The sequence below is a fragment of the Chlorocebus sabaeus genome, chromosome X (assembly GCF_047675955.1).
Source record: "Chlorocebus sabaeus isolate Y175 chromosome X, mChlSab1.0.hap1, whole genome shotgun sequence".
In the NCBI taxonomy this organism is placed as follows: Eukaryota; Metazoa; Chordata; class Mammalia; order Primates; family Cercopithecidae; genus Chlorocebus; species Chlorocebus sabaeus.
The window spans coordinates 50,980,641-50,996,012 of NC_132933.1; the positions used below are offsets into that span (position 1 = coordinate 50,980,641).

Genomic DNA, 15,372 nt, shown 5'->3' on the forward strand with positions numbered 1-15,372 from the left:
AATCTCCATGCTCCGTCCTACTCCTCTCTGATGATCTCCCCTCTCCTGCTGGCTACAATGGTACTTCCCACGACCAGGTTGGGCAGGCAGAGGGGCTTCACTAGCAGACACAGCGGCGAGGCAAAGGTACAAGGAGGAGGTGAGGGACTAGGGTTCCGAGGGCCCTGGGGGATACCCTGTTGCCTGAATCCAGGCCGCCAGAGCCCCTTCAGGAAGGTCTGGAGCAGTAGCTAAGGAGTTAGAAGGTATTCCAGGACCAGTGAAAGCCGAGAAAGATTCCTTTCCTAGCTTGGTCAGTAATGTGCAGTGTGCCCCGCTTCTGGCGAGTTATTGTCCATCTTTGGGCCTTGTTTTCCTCTTCTGCTTGCCCAACACTAAACTTCTTGATTTCAGTAAAGGAAGTGCCGCTAATTCCCCTTCCCCTCAAGGCCTGTTTGAAGACCCTAGTTGTTCCTTTGGGAACCTTTGAGCCCTAGTCCTTAATCCTTTCAACTGAGGTCAGAGGGTTCATTCACCAGGACACCCAATTGTAGTTGAAGAGCGCTCTTTCTTTTTGTCCGTGGGCGAGAGTCAGGTCTTACACAGCTTGTGTCTTCTTTTCTCTCCAATTCCAGATAACATCAAGATGCCGAAGACCGAGGAAACTGTGTTCCAGAATGATCCCAGTGTAGCAGAGAATGGGGCCCCTGAGCCTAAAACACCAGGGCAGAGCCAGAAAAGCAAGAGTTTCTGTTTACATGACCAGTGTCCTGGTAGGTCTAGAATCATGTCATCACTTCTATGGACAGCAATTAGGCTAAAGGAATAGACAGCCTGTGATTTAAGGGCCTTTAAGGGATATAGAAGGCTCTTGCAACCCTGCATTTTTCCTTACTAATCCTTCTGTTAGTCCTCTTTTGGATTATTCTTTCTCTTGTCTTTCTGCCCCCTCTAATTTTTACATGCAGGACTTAGGCCCCAAATGGGTAAGTAAAATTAAAAGATTTTGGTTTTAGAGAAAGAGACCAATAAAGCAAATTACTTGTGTTTTACAGTAGTCGAGAGTGATTTAGTCAGTTCAAAGCATGGGAAATAAATAGCATTCTTGTATTTTGATTTTGTAAAGTGTAAATGGTAGATCTAGGACAGATCAGAAGTGATCCAAATTATCTGTTGCTTCAATTGTGTTCTGTCCTTTTCCAGGGGTGCTTTGTTGACATAAAAATTACCACTGCTCTGGGGTAAAATTATTTAGATATTTAATAATGGCATTTTTATGTGAACTTTGGGACTTTAAATCTTTTTCACACCTTATGTTAGGCATTTGAAGCTTTGGCTTGACTAGTCCAACCTCACAGGAACTCAAATTGCAGTTCTTTTACAATAATCTCCAGTGAATTTAACCAAAGATTAATCTGCAGACTTCTCCAGATGTAGCAGTTTGATCTAACCTCTTGAAGACTGAAGCGGGAAAAAGTATGAAGTTGAATCACATGTGTTTCTCTGGTGGCCACTTGGGGCCACTGCTAGTAAGCAGAATAGCACAATTCAGACTTCATAATGCCTCTCAAATAAATGATGTCTTAATGAATTAATTAGATGGTGTATTTTAACATATGTAGCTTTTTCGTTAGGATAGAAAGGAAATATCAGTTGATGAGACTAACTTTTCAACAAAAGTCTCATCAACTGTTTTTTAATGAAAAATAAATGGGCATACATAGACCATCTTCTTGGAGTGAGTTTTAGGATTCTTATATGTGAGTTTTATTATATCTTGAGGATAAATAGTTCTCTCTCACCAAGTTATGAAAGTACATTGAAATTGAGTTACAAAATCATTTTATTGCATATTTTATTTTACATATCAAGTAATAATTGTAACTACTATATATACTTTGTTTCACTACTGAAAGTACTCTGTATAATGAATTTAGAACATTGGTTCCAAAATTCCAATGCCGGGCTGTGACATAGTTCTTACCAATATTGAATGAAATAAAACAATAAAGATGTTGTAATGAGTTTTCAAAATAATGTTAAATTGATTCAATTTAAAAGTATTCTTAATGCTGACTGTGTTTTCTTCATACTTTCTGAGGTATTAAAATATGTTTTCTTTTTATGAAGTGATTATTTTGATGATGGTAGGGTAGTTTTCTTGTTTGTTTGTTTGTTTGCTTTCATGTCCATATGTGGAAAAATAAAAATTGTTCTAATCATTATCCGTCACTTGTGTTTTGAAATGTTGTCTGTTGAATCCCCAGGTTTGGAAACTACTGTTTTAGAAGCAGGATTCAGCTTTAGAGCCATCTAGTAAGATTTGTGTGGTATCTATAAGGAGATTTTAGCCTTCATCTTGTGTGTAGCGCCTGAGGTAGGAAGAGAACAGTGGGAACACAGTTACTTTTAGATACACGTTAATTTTACAAATCACAACTTATTCATTGTTTGCTGTGTTTTACTTATGGTTTTACATTTCAAGTGGAAGATTTTGAAATCTGTTTTATGTTTTTCAAAAACTAATTTCTTCCTCCCATGCCTGACTTCTCTGAGATGTTCAGTGTTACTGAAGAGCAAGGATTTCAGAAAACTTCTAATAGTAAAATGTCTGAATGAGTCTATGTAAGATCCGTTTGATGAATCTAAACTTGGGAGCCTTACTTGGCAGAGTGAATCTCTAAATAAAATAAAAATTATCCTTCTGTGGGTTCCCTGTTGATGGTGGTTACACTTTTTTTTTTTTTTTTTTTTCCCCAGAGAGCAGACCTGATGTCTTTTCTGTCACAGATCTGATAGAGACAGTTAATGAAGTTTCCAAGCTGAGCATCGCACATGAAATCGTAGTAAACCAAGATTTCTATGTGGAAGAGACCATTTTACCTCCAAACAGGTACAGATTATTCAGGTTTTTTTTCCATTTTACTCTTCCTGGGGCATAGGTACATAGCACAAATGGCTTTTGATCAGGTTTGAAGCATCTTATTAATAAATTTAATGGTTGAGTATGTCTTATATAGTACCAACAAACCAGTGTAATTTTAACTTTTAAAGGGTCAAAGCAGCAAATTATATTTAAACAGGTAATAAACCACTCCAGTTACAGGTTGAACATCCCAAATCTGAAATCCATGATGCTCCAAACTCCAAAACGTTTTGAGTACCAACATGATGCTCAAAGGAAATGCTCATTGCAGTATACTACAAGTATGCTGCAAATATTCCAAAATCCAAAAAATCCATAATCTGGCTAGGCGCAGTGTCTCACGACTGTTAAGTTCCAACACTTTGGGAGGCCGAGGCAGGTGGATTGCCTGAGCCCAGGAAGTCAAGGCCAGCCTGGGCAGCATGGCAAAACCTTGTCTATGCAAAAAATACAAAAATCAGCCGGGCATGGTGTGCATGCCTATAGTCCCAGCTACTCAGGAGGCTGAGGTGGGAGGATACCTTGAGCCTAGGAAGCAGGGGTTGCAGTGAACTGAGATCGCGATCACACCACTGCACTCCAGTCTGGGCGACATAGTGAGACCCTGTCTCCAAAAAACAACAATAATAATAATCTGTAATCCAAAGTACACCCGTCCCAAGCATCTTGGAAAAGGGGTATTCATTCTGTATTGTCAGAATGTTCATTTCAGGATCTTAGTTAATAATGAAACATAGAGTGATTTTTCAGATCTTTTCAGACAGACTTGGAAGAAGTAACTCCTAGCCGTTCATCTTTTAATTGTCTACAGATTAAAGAGACGCAGATCAGTAGATTTTCTAATAGTGGTTTTGTTCAGTCTTCATGGGTAGGAAATTTCAGGGGACATTTCTGCTTCATAATCAGTGTAATAAAGATTCTGCAAATCAAGGTTAGATCCCTGTCAATAAATAGTGTGCTTCTACAATTAGGCTTTATATTGGTTTCTCTTAATTATATTGATATCGCAATATATGATTAAGAATCATTCAGCATTTATGGATTGAATGCTTCTAGTATTTATTAAGAGTTAAATGGGGTGATTTCTTTGTCTGAATCTGTATTTTATGGTATTTCTAATTTCCCACCTTAAATGCTTCTGTTATTTTGCCACTTTTGGGATTCTGTTGCATAAAGCACCCCTTGCTTTGTCAGTGGTTCTCTTGATCTTCATACTTCTTAGATTTGCCTTTGCCTGTTGCCAAGGATTGCTTACCCGAAGGAAGTTTTTACCAAAACACAGGTCTTGAGGTATCTCCCTCATTGCCTTTATAGTTCCTGGGGCCTGAGTTAGATTCATTTTTCTCCTGGTTGGGGTGTAGAAAAAAGTGAAACTAAGAGAATGAAGGTCTGTTAAAGTGGCTAGGGGTCTCAGGGGGTGGGTAGATGAAGCAGGAGGAATGATATTATTTAGGGCTTGAATTTCACTGTGTATTCAAATTAACAGGCTTTTTCAAATGTAGTAATACAAAATGTATACTGGATAAGAGGTTGAAATAGAGTTTGGGGTTATACATTATCTACAGATAATTGACAATTAGTTTTCCCTTTGGGCTTATAAAATTATACTAAGCACAGTTATTGTTTTTTGGTGAAGACTTTCTTAATAAGGTAACACTTGAATTGAGTCTTTTCAGGTGGTTTAGGGGAGAAGGGACTCTCCTGGAAGAGGAAATGTCATTTCAGAGGCATAGAGGGATGAAAGACAATTATATATTAATTATAAGTGGACTGTTATTGTTAGAGCACAGGACGTAGGAGGAGAAAGAAAGTTAAGGTAGGAGAAGTGGCAGAATAGGATCGTGAAGGGTCTTAAAGGCCACGTACACTGCTAGAGATAGGCAGCTTCTGAAAAACTTTAAATGAGTATGCTATTATGATCAGATTTCTATCTTAGAAAACTCATTGATTTTATCAAAAATATGTATCATTGTTGGGGTAAGGTTTTGTAGGTAGAAGGTGGTCATTTAATATACCATAGCAATAGTTCGGGAAAGAGATGACAGTGGGTGGGGACTGATTCCAGAGATATTTATGAAGCAAAATCTCTGGAATTTGGTGACTGAGTGGATAAAAGACATGAGGGGAAAGGAATTAAGAAGGGCTACAGTACACACCAGATAGACAATAGTTGTACTTTCACAGGTTAGATTGTTGTGTTGGAGGAGAAATTTTGAATTTTTATTTTATATATTTATTAATCACTTGTATTTTTGTAAACAGAAGGCATACATTACTATTATATATGTATATATACATGTACACATACATAAACATATATGTATGTGTACATATGCACATACACACATGTATATGTACATATGCACATACACACATATGTATATATACATATACACATACACATATGTGTGTATATATACATATACACATACCCATATGTGTGTATACATATACACACACGTATTTATACATATACATATACACACACGTATGTATACATATACATATACACACACGCATGTGTGTGTACGTATACATATACACACACGCATATATGTGTATACATACACATAAACACATATGTGTATACATACACATACATACATATGTGTATACATACGCACAGATACGTGTATACATACACACACATACACAGATATGTGTATACATAGACATACATACACATATATACACACAGATATGTGTATACACATATACACATATACACACACAGATATGTGTATACACATATACACATATACACACACAGATATGTGGTATGTATATATACATATACATATATACCCACACAGATATGTGTATATGCATATACATATATACACACACAGATATGTGCTATACATATACATATATACACACACACAAACATATGTGTGTATATATATTTTTGAGAACGAGTCTCGCTCTGTCACCAGGCTGGAGTGCAGTGGTGCTATTTCATCTCACGGCAAACTCTGTTTCCCGCGTTTAAGCAATTCTCCTGCCTCAGCCTCCCGAGTAGCTGAGACTACAGGTGCCTGTCACCACGCCCAGCTAATTTTTGTGTTTTTAGTAGAGACGGGATTTCACCATGTTGGCTAGGATGGTCTCAAACTCCTGACCTTGTTAGCCACCTGCCTCGGCCTCCCAAAATGCTGGGATTACAGGGGTGAGCCACCATGCCCGGCCTACTATTACATTTTTTAAAGAGAAAAAGTCTCAGATTTCTGGTTACAAAACTAAGTATACATGAGGAACAAATATAAAGAAGGAAGATCAGGAGTTCAGTTTTGGGCTTGCTGAATTTAAAGTGTCTCAAAAGACCTTCAAGTATTATCAAGAGATAAAATCCTTTCCTAGATTTCAGGCCTGAAGGAAAAATAGCATCTGGTTCAAAGTTTTAAGTCTCTGGCTGTGGAAACTAAGTCACACATCCAGGCTAGATGCAGAACTAGCGTTAGAAGTCAGAGTCTCAACTCCTAGTTTATGGTTCTTCTGCTGCAGAAAGAGAGCATCTCTGGAACCCTGAGGTACCCTTCTGAGAGAATTTAGCCAATGCTTTTCCATCTGAGACTAACTTCAGTTTATTCAGCCCTTCTCAAGTGTAAACATAGGTCCTCCTAGCCTGTCAATTTAATGGTCTTTCATAATTTTAAATGTTGTTTGGGAAATTATGATCCTGTATCAATTCTCTAGGTAAAGAGCAATCTGCTCATTTAACCCTTCTTATAGTGTAGAAGACAGGTTTGCAGAGGCAATGTACAATGCTTTTTGGAACCATCTGAAGGAACAACTATTGAGTACTCCTCCTGACTTCACCTGTGCTCTTGAACTTCTAAAAGATGTTAAGGAGGTGAGTAACCAACTCTCATTCGTGGATGGGAAGTTCCTGGGCATCTCAGAACCTTGGATCGTCAATGGCTATTAATATATCAAGTAGCATACTTTTTTATTAATGTGACCTACTACTTAAATAGATAGGATGGGGCAGCTTCCATTTTATTTGTATGAGATGAAACTTGACCATTGGGCGATTACTATAACAATATATAACTCAAATAAACAAATTCTTACTGAAACCCCACTATGGTCTATGTGTTTCAGAAGCCCAGAGATGAATAGGAGAGCCCTTGCCCACAAGGAACTTACCTGTTTGAGTCAAAAGGCTATTTCAAGGGAACCTTAAAGATTCCAAATTTGCTACTTTATCCTCACACTTTGGAGTAAAACAATCTAAAAATGTCCTTATCCTTTATTAAGAATGCCTCATCTCCTTGTGGTGGTGTGTATTTCATATTTCTAATATCCTACACATTTAAAACCACATTCCTATTTTTATTCATATTTTTACCTCATTCTACCTAAAAAATAATAATGACTACTACAATAACTGATACCAATGAAACCTTGAATGGTAATTGTCCTCTAAACAGAAAGAAATAATACTCTCTAAGAGAGTTAGAGACTCAGTTTTCTGCACCCCCCCCCCCCCAGAAGACATAATCTGGGATGCCTTTGGCCTAAGAGTATAGTTCATTGGAGAAAGTTTGAGGTTGTAAACAGAACTTGGCTCCTTTGATTTCCTTTGTTGGGCAGACCTTGCTATCACTGCTATTACCATGGCAGAACCGCCTAAGAAATGAGATAGAAGAAGCTCTGGACACAGATCTCCTCAAGCAGGAAGCAGAACATGGAGCCCTGGATGTCCCTCATCTTTCTAACTACATTCTCAATTTGATGACTCTGCTATGTGCACCAGTTCGAGATGAAGCGATACAGAAACTAGAGGCCATAACAGATCCAGTGCAGTTACTGAGGTGAGAGTCTAGATGTGCTGTCCCCCAAATATGCCTTAGACCCTGTGCTGGAGAAATCTGAGCCAGATGCTGTGATATAGCCCCTGCCTTATCTAGCTCTTATGTACTGACGACCTGACTAACACACCTTTTCTCCTTTCTGGATTATTGGCTTTTATTTTCCAAGGACAGTCTCCCAGGGTTCCTTTGATGATCTTTAGATCAGTTGGGTCTCCTTTATGTCACGATACTGTTAAGACATTAAAGTACAGTAATTCTTTCTCCTATAGATTGCAAATTGCCTTTTCCCAGATGTTGTCCTGTTTGTCCCAACTCAAACCTTGTGAGGGGACAGGAAAGAGGATTATCCATGTTTCACAGCTAGAAGAACCGGGACCTGGAATAGTAAAATGATCTGCTCAATGAGTTAGAAATTCAGTCACCCACATCCCAGCTACCCACATTTAATTGTTAACACCTTGGTGATTTTCCTTTCACTGACTACACTTTTTTTTTTTTAAGGTGACAAAATGACTACAGGCGAAAGACCTCTAATATGGTAGTTAAAGTGTCAGGAGGTATAACTGTCCTTAGTTTTGCCATCAACTCACTCTATGGCCTTGGGTCACTGGCCACAATACCATTATTCATAAGTTGAAGTAGGACTATTTGTTTTTAAGGCTTTTTCTAACTCTCAGATACTCTGCTTTTATGGCTCCTTGCTTAGATTCCACCCTTCCACACTAGATTTCCTTTAATAGTGTAAATGTTCTGTTTCTCCCTATGGCAGGGGCATCTTCCGTGTTCTGGGCCTAATGAAAATGGACATGGTGAACTATACCATTCAGAGCTTTCGACCCTACCTGCAGGAGCATTCCATCCAGTATGAACAAGCTAAATTCCAGGAACTCCTTGATAAACAGCCCAGTATGTTTAAAATTTAAGGGCAGGAGAGGGGAAATTCGACCTCAGGTCTGCCTTCTTATAGCAATAGAGGCTATTTTCTATTTCTTGAAAAGGAAGAATCTTCCTTGGGCAAGGGGTAGGGAGAGGGAGCGTTTCTTTAAGATAGAAAGATCTACAAAATCACTTCTTTATAGACCAGGAGTATGTCTCAAAGCTGTCCTCTTTAAGCCTTGGAATTTTACGATGCATATTTCCTTCTCGTCATAGGTCTCCTCGACTATACCACAAAATGGCTAACCAAAGCAGCCACAGACATCACTACACCATGTCCGAGTTCTCCTGAGTCACCTAGCTCCTCTCGCAGCGTGGCGTGTTCACTTCCAAACGGGGCAGGTAACAACTCAGAGCCCCCGAGTCCAACAATGGTGCTATACCAAGGCTACCTGAACCTCCTCCTCTGGGATCCTGAAAATGAAGAATTCCCTGAGGTAGGGATGTGTGTTGGGGCATTGCCTTGTTCTATGCTATTCAGTGCCTCCATTCAAACCCTCCTCTTCTGATGGGCTGTCCTTCGCTCCCTCACCAGACTCTGCTGATGGACAGAACCCGGCTCCAGGAAATGGCGTTCCAGTTGCACCAGTTAACTGTCCTGGCCTCAGTCTTGCTAGTGGCCAGAAGCTACTCTGGTGAAATTTTATTCAGCTCATCTGAATTTGTGGATAGACTGAAATGCATCACCAAGGCCCTAACTGAGGAATTTATCTCCAGGTAAGATTCGTAGATCTCTGTTAGAGGGAAAAATGTGTGGTATTTGGGACATAGGTAATGTCAATACTATTATTGCTTATTCTTCATCGCAAACCACACAAAGGCCCTTGGAAACGATCTGCAAAGATTTTGGTGTCTTTGATAAGTTGTATTGAGGTTTGGGATACAGAAAATAAAACTTATTTTCCAAAGAGGAGAGTGTGGAAGCCAGTTTGCTGCAAATATTCCTTATGTGCTTGCTAAAAATGCATCATTATATACTTGATTGAATGACAGTGGATTTGTGTTATGTGTATCCAGAAGTTGATCAGTTGGTCAGTGATAGTGACCATTCACTGCATGTGGGGGCAGGGATATTATACCAAAGTAAAAGGAGGAGTTGGAAGTCCAGGCCTCTTAATTTATTTGCAATCTAATTGGTCGGGTAGGAGAAAAACCATGAAAAATATCCAATAGAGTCTTAAAACAATATTTAAATACAGTTGATGGGACTGGAGAATGCTGAGTAGATCCAAGGATGGAACCGAGCCCTTGCCCAATTTACTTTGTTTTCATCGAAGTGGCGTATGGTGCTGTATGTTTGGATCAAGTGGTACCTTGTGGGTAACAATGAGTGTATGTCATCTGCCCGGTGGCTAATGCTATCTTCTGGTGGCAGAGAGCCGGAATTCTTCCTGGAATAGGCCTGGTTTGTGGTATGAGGCTCTCCGGACTTTGTCCCTCTGCCAGGCCCACTCTGCATTCTATCCCTCATTATCTAGGCCTGAAGAGACTATGCTGAGTGTGAGTGAACAGGTGTCTCAGGAAATCCATCAAGGCCTTAAGGACATGGGCCTCACTACTCTGAGCAGTGAAAACACAGCATCTCTTCTAGGCCAACTCCAGAACATCACCAAGAAAGAAAACTGCATTCGGAGCATTGTTGGTAAGAATCCCCATGGTCGTCGAGCAGAAAAGTGGCAACAATGTAGGGGGGAGGGGGGTGGGTAGACCTTACCCTGAAAGTGAGTTACCTAACCATTTAAAAATGAAAAGGCATGATCATTTGGAAAGTTGTTCACTTTAGTTTCCTCGTCTATAGTGTGCACGGTTCAAATAGATCGTTTTCAATTTGGAGAATGCATGTATGGTTTGAAGGCGGCTCTGCACCCAAGATATGTCATTCACAGGTGTTGGATACTGTCACAGTAACCCTACGAAGTCATTCCTGGTATTTTCTTTTTTCTCTTCTTTTCTTTTTTTTGAGACAAAATCTCACTCTGTTGCCCAAGTTGGAGTGAAGTGGCACGATCTAGGCTCACTGTAACCTCAAACTTCCGAGTTCAAGCGATTCTACTGCCTCGGCCTCCCAAGTAGCTGGGACTACAGGCAGGTGCCACCATGCCTGGCTAATTTTTTTGTATTTTTAGTAGAGATGGGGTTTCACCATGTTGGCCAGGTTGGTCTCGAACTCCTGACCTCGTGATACGCCTGCCTCGCACTCCCAAAGTGCTGGGATTGCATACGTGAGCCACCGCACCCAGCCCGTTCCAGGGCATATTCTAAATGTCGGTCAAGATATGTGGAGAAACCCTTTCTCTATCCTATGCTTTAAGCTACCATTTGGGCCCCTACGCCTCTCCATGGAAGTGATGTTGAGTTAGGCTGTAGGGTATGTTCCATGCTGGAATGGAAGCAGTGCACTTGGCCAGCTTGCTTTGAACTTTAGCATCTGATCATAGCCTGGATTGGGTGTATGGGCCTGAACGTGGTGCACTGTTTGCAACATGTGTTGTTACTTTCAGGTACCGGGTCTACAGTCCTCTTATTAAGTTAAATGTGCACTAGGATCTCACGTCCAGCTACATAATCTTATGAACACCCTAAAAATTTACTACCTCAGCATCTTTTGATCATGCACTATCCTTTGGGAGCTTGATGGCATTCCACTCCCCCAAACAAACAAAAATCGCATGTATACAGTTTACCCGAATGAGCGGAGAGGTCAGTGAGTAACTCGGTTAACGCAAAACTTTGGTGAGCAGGTAGAGCAAAGGCATTGTGGATTTCTTCTGAACCCTGTTTGTTCCTCTTTTCATTGTTTTCCCCTGCTCCCAGATCAGCGGATCCGTTTGTTTCTCAAATGCTGTTTGCTTCATGGCATGCAGGAGTCTCTGCTACACTTTCCTGGAGGCCTCATTCTCATTGAAAGGGAGTTGGCAGAACTGGGCTGGAAGTTTCTCAATCTGATGCATCATAATCAGCAGGTATTTGGCCCATACTATGCTGAGATCCTAAAAAACATCATCCATCCAGCTCAAGCACAAGAAACAGATGTGGAGCATAACTGATAGTGCTCGACCCCAGCCATGGCAACAGGGATCCAGGAGAGAGAGGTCAGCATGTTTCTGGGAGGACATCACCTGTGGTTAGTCGAACACTCAGCCCTCTTCCTTGCTACAGCCAGGACAAGGGATGCAGGGGTCAAGCATGTAAACATCAAATGGCCCAATCCCCTTCACTAATAAACTTCTGAGCTGCAAGAAAATTTCAGTTCCTCCTGTGTTCTAGCTAAAGTCAGGTTCTGCACCCTCATCCCCTAACTAGCTGAGTGAGAATCCAGTGGGCCCTCCGTTTTCCCTTCACTGGCTGATCATTCTTCAATATGCTTGCCTGAGCTGGATTCTGGGCATCAGGTACTGGTCAGGGAAAATCCTGGGACTGTATAGAATAATGCCCCCTCAAAACTGGGAAGGAGCTAAGAGACCAAAGAATGACCCGGACAAGTTCAACTTGATAAGTAGATGAATTTATTGGGACTTACGTATGGGGCACTCCTGGGTGGCAGCAGGACAGCTCTGGGGATCTGCCCTGACACTCCTCTGCAAGTTGATTTTAAGCTAATTTTCTGGCTCTTTGCCTTCCATATGCAATGAGACTCTTTTTCTTGGTATGTTTCCCAGTACGCCCTGGGATGTTTTGGTTCTGACGGACACCTTGGCTCCTAAGCTGGGCACCATGCATGGCCTTGGATCACCACCTGGCCTTCAGGGTTCAGGCAGCAGACATACAGCCTTAAGTAATCTGGTGGGGGAGGGGGGAACTCATTAACCTGCAATCACTAGCATTATTTTCTCCAGTGAAAACTCATTTCCTTGAGGGCTTTGAAAACTCTTTGTGAGATTATCCAGAGAATGAATATCAGGGCTTCTGGAAGTCAGAAATTCACTGAATTGCAGATGAAGAGAAGTCATAGAACTCCATTTCTAGCACCACATTTCCTTATAATTTTCAAGGATACAGCAATAGTAAGAGTTCCCAGCTCCTGTTCCAATGTCCGGTTTTAAGCAGTATGAAAACTGAGGATTGGTTGAAAGTTGATATTGTGAATATCAACTTTGTGCCAACAAGCATTCAGCTAAGGACAGGTCTCAGCTTCCATGGGATTTCTGTTTCTTTCAAGTGATTCTAGGGGTCAGGCTTGGAATCTCTGATGATGACAGTAAACCGAAGCAATTAGGTCAGTGAGTGTCATATCAAGTTCACCCCGATCCTATTTCTATAGCTGAATTAATCTTATCTTTCCACATCTCTAGGCTTAGAACATCTCATTCTTCTTGACAGAATCGATGTGCGTATTCAAGCGTGAGGCCGCTGCCATGCTTTTTCCCACTCCTAGTCTGGGACTCCAACTGCCAAGTTATGAATATGAGCTGACTTGGCAACACAAATGATAAATGTTCTTGGTCCACAAGGACTTGGGCTTGTTTTTAAAGACTGCAGAGGTTCATCCCATCATTCCCAGGCCAACTGCAGCAGACAAGCAGCAATCTAGAAAATTAGGTAAAAAATTAGGTTTGGATTTGGACTAGGTTTGGATTTAGAAGGGACAGGGAAAAATAGAAACTTACTTATGGGATAGACCCAAACTGGGTGAAAAAAAAAAATCATATCCTCATTATTTCGGCAGATGGAAGGAGCTGAGTACGATTTACTCAGCCCAAGAAAAGTAACAGATGAGATTGGAGTTCCGTTAGTCCCAGGGGAACCACCTGATTGATTTCCCTAGAGGGTGGATACCAGATGGGTGACATAGCTGGGTAAACAGAGTGCTACTTTTACTTTGGCTGGAGATAAGGCACACAGAAAAGCTGTGGAATGGATCACTCAAGTGTTCTAATCTTGTGACTAGATAATCTCAGGACAGAGACCATGGCAGATGAATGTTTTATAATTAATAAATAGGCAGTGAGCCTGGCCTAGTTAAATTTTATAATCTGATTAGACAATACTAGTACAATTTTTTAAAAAAATATTAATTTTGGGAGCCAGATTATCTTACAGACAAGTGTGTTCTGAAGCGATCCCTGTGAAGATGACTGAGTAGTTGATGGATACTGACTTTCGGCTGCAGTGAAACTTTGCTTTATACTTTATAATTAAAATCTGACTTATTTTGATTTCTTGGAGATTTTGAGTTTATTGGTTCTCTTGTGCTTCCACATGGAGGAAATGGGAATCCTGATCCTAAACAAGGAAAGATAGCTCCACTCAATTCTGTTCACCATTTAGGGATGGATGGATGCACAGTTAGATAGGTGGAACATGCACATGGTTAAAAATGACATGCAGTACAGAGAAAATTTGGTTTCTTTCCCACCCCTGTATCTCATTTGCCCTACTTAGAGGAAACTATTTCCAGGTTTTTGTGTATACTTCTAAAGATATTCTGTGCATATGCAAGTATATATTATAATTAAAACTAATATTTTTGAGTGTGTATGCGCCAGGTACTCTTTTAGGCACTCTACATATATTATTTCAATTATTCCTTAACAATTTATCTCCAATCTACTTTTCCAATTTTAGAACAATGTGGTACAGAAAGCTCTAATTGAGGGTGAGAACCTGTGTTTGTTTGTTTGTATATTTATTTATTTATCTGGTCTTCTTTGAGTGAGTAAGGGAAAATCATTTCACTTTCTTGGGCTTTTTCTTTGTCTTCATCTATAAAATTCAATACTTGACTAAATTACTGATTTTGTTGTTCGATTCTATAGAGTTATTTGTCGAAAAATGAAATCTTTCCAGAAAGACCATGAATAAGAGAGATCAAAGCTAGGCAGCTTGAGTTGAAGTAGAGCTGGAAGAAGGAGTTTTGAGGACTGTTTCAAAACCACTGGACTAGATCATCTCTAGAGGTTCCTGTATTATTTTCTTCTTTTCTTATGGCTGTTGTAAACAAACTACCCCGTGAACTTTGTGGCTTAAAATAACATACATTTATTCTTTTATCATCCTGAGTGTCAGAAGACCAAAATCAGTTTCAGTGGGTCAAAATCAGGAAGTCAGCAGGACCAGGCTCCCTCTGGTAGCTCTAACGGAGAATCCATTGCCTTGCCATTTTTAGCTTCTGAAGCTGTATTCTTTATTCCTTGGCAAGGCAATGGATTCTTCCCTGGAGCTTCCAGAGCTCCCATTCCTTTACCATCCAAGCCAGCATCATAGCGTCTTGTGTCAGTCACCACATTGTGTCCTTCTATGTGAAATGTCCCTCTCCTTCCCTCTTAATAAGGAAACGTTCTTACATTTAGCGCCAGGCAGGATAATCTCCCCACCTCAAGATCCTTAGTCACATTTGTAAAGTCCCTTTTGCCATATGAGGTGACAGTCAAGGGTTCCAGAGACTACAACATGGATATCTTTGGAGGCCATTATTTAGCTTACCACAGCCTACCCTCTAACTTCCCAAAATTCATGTTCATTCTACATGCAAAATATATTTGCCTCACCTCAATATCCCCAAAAGTCTTGACTCCAACTAGAGTTGAAAATCTCATCTGTAAATCATCTAAACCAGGTATGAGACAGACTCTGGGCATGATCCTTCTTGAGGCAAAATTTCTTTTCGTCAGTGGCCCTGCGAGCTAGAAAAAAGGTTACCTCTTCTCGATTACAGTGGTGACACGGACATAGGATAATAGTTATAGACATTCCCCCTCCCAACGGGAAAAAAAT

General features: G+C 40.4%; 1 protein-coding gene across 3 annotated transcripts in view; it reads left to right on the top strand.

Annotated features, from left to right (window-relative positions):
• Positions 1-581: 581 nt before the first annotated feature.
• Positions 582-15,372, top strand: part of LOC140710835 (T-complex protein 11-like X-linked protein 2) — a 44,552-nt gene continuing 29,761 nt past the window's right edge. The window contains exons 1-9 of one of the 3 annotated variants that reach the window (XM_073013519.1): positions 582-752; positions 2,740-2,872; positions 6,638-6,758; positions 7,502-7,722; positions 8,492-8,628; positions 8,875-9,095; positions 9,194-9,375; positions 10,137-10,300; positions 11,473-11,621. In XM_073013519.1, the coding sequence (XP_072869620.1) occupies positions 626-752; positions 2,740-2,872; positions 6,638-6,758; positions 7,502-7,722; positions 8,492-8,628; positions 8,875-9,095; positions 9,194-9,375; positions 10,137-10,300; positions 11,473-11,621 (1,455 nt within the window). In that variant the 5' untranslated portion in view covers positions 582-625. Of the gene's footprint in view, positions 753-2,739; positions 2,873-6,637; positions 6,759-7,501; positions 7,723-8,491; positions 8,629-8,874; positions 9,096-9,193; positions 9,376-10,136; positions 10,301-11,472; positions 13,821-15,372 lie in introns of those variants that run through there. The other 2 variants (XM_073013518.1, XM_073013517.1) reach the window with 2 other exon arrangements.